The sequence below is a fragment of the Rhagoletis pomonella genome, unplaced genomic scaffold (assembly GCF_013731165.1).
Source record: "Rhagoletis pomonella isolate Grant_MI unplaced genomic scaffold, Rhpom_1.0 Rhpom_scaffold_00007, whole genome shotgun sequence".
Classification (NCBI taxonomy): Eukaryota; Metazoa; Arthropoda; class Insecta; order Diptera; family Tephritidae; genus Rhagoletis; species Rhagoletis pomonella.
This window is the reverse complement of record NW_023458561.1, coordinates 54,023,532-54,025,302: the sequence shown is the minus strand read 5'-3', so window position 1 is coordinate 54,025,302 and position 1,771 is coordinate 54,023,532. Positions and strand designations below refer to the sequence as shown.

At 35.7% G+C, this 1,771-nt stretch overlaps 1 protein-coding gene across 1 annotated transcript; it reads right to left on the bottom strand.

Annotated features, from left to right (window-relative positions):
- Positions 1-1,197: 1,197 nt before the first annotated feature.
- On the bottom strand, positions 1,198-1,771 carry LOC118743083 (the record flags this gene model as incomplete). The annotated part of the gene is given in 2 exon segments (XM_036475573.1): positions 1,198-1,620; positions 1,669-1,771. Coding segments are annotated over 2 exon segments (234 nt in total). The 3' UTR covers positions 1,198-1,480.

Here is a 1,771-nt window from a genome sequence, read left to right as displayed (position 1 = left end):
CAGAGTATTGAGATTTTCTTTCATAAGTAAAACCAGCCTTTCGAGCTTGTGTTTAGTATTCAAGATGTTAGAACTGCATGAAATTAATAAAAATTGTTTAAAATTAATGTCTAGCCGCCAAAATGTAAGAAAACATATACAAAATCATACATTTTTCACAATTTTCTAACACTTCGCTACACCATCGAAAGCAAAATTCTGTTCGACAGAAAATTCGATACTCAACGAAAATTTCGACACGCTTGCATAGCTCATAATACGAATTCCACTTTCGATCTTCGATAGCCAGCGAAGATCGAAAATCGAATGCAGCTCATAATAAGGGCCTTTATTTTGCTTTTTTGTCGGCAGTTTATTGAAAACAATTTAGTAAATTGAATTTACTGCTTTTGATTTGCTGTGATAGCACTTTTGTTGTGCTGTGATTTGCTTGAATGTCCTGTGCACATGAAGCTTTGCAGCATGGTGTATTATCGCTGACTCGCCAGGAGTGAGTACACACAAAATTTGCAGTATCAATTCCTTTGCCTTGACCATTCGCTAGCGATTATCTGGTGTGAAATTGGCGATTACCAATCGCTAGCGAATTGCCTAACAATCGGTAATGCATCGTCGTAGTTAGCTTATGGTCGCCTCTTGTCACCAGTACAACTAAAGGGTAATGCATTTGTGCATGCATACATATTTCTGCCAATTTGATGTTTCACGGTCAAGTGATAGTCGAATTGCTGTTGCTTTGCTGCCGCTGCGCTGTCGTTGTGCTTTCACATATTGTTTTTTTAATGTCTGGTTGCTTTCGAAATTTTACAGCAAAACGACAGCCAAAGCATTTGCTTTATCCGAATTGCTGTTGCTTTGCTATCGATATCATGCCGAAGTCAAAGCACAGCAAAAGTAAATCAAATGAAAAAATTACAGCATTTTGAAACCCTGCTTTTTTCAATAAGCCAATTCTTTATTCATTGACGTATCCGATGAACAGATGCCTTTTATTTATTATTTTCACTAACGTACATTTTTAGGTGATGAATGAAGTTTTTGAAAAGCCTCTAACTGAACCAGAACCTCTCCCTGACTGTAAATATATCGATGTACATGCACCTAAAAAACGTGTTAGCCGTTTCAAAAAAAGTCGAGAAATAACTGAAACTGCTTAACAGTTTCTTTAAGTAATAAATAAGTTCAATTACAGGAAAATATATTATAAGTATTATAAAACAAATACATCTTCCACAAGAATTGTAATTGGGTTCGCCTTACTGTTTATTAATTTAAAATTGCTTTCAAGTTAGTTTTCAACAGTTTATGCCTGCAATTATATACTTATATAAATGTGTGCACACGTATTCATAATTTAAAAGCTTTATAAGCGTACTTACTATATGGGTGAAAACAGAATAAAGTTAAAATTTACTCAGAATTCAAGTGAAAAAGTTCAAATAAATTACCCTTAATATTTTCTAAATTCAAACAATACAAGCTAATCATCAAGTCCAAGAAATTCTCGTTCCAGCGCAGCACCCATCATATTCCATTCGCCATCATCCCCACTGTCTTCATTGCCAGGACTGCCATCATCCGAATCGCTGCCCATTTCCAAGTCTGATGGCAATTTCTCACCTATAACCAAACATTTATAGATTTCATTTAATACCGGATAATGATTACCTCGCCGAAATTTTGCGCTTGGTGACTCATCGTCGTCGTCATTGTCTTCGCCATCTGAACTCTTATCAGCGTCCTCATTTGTTCCGGGACCCATAATAATATC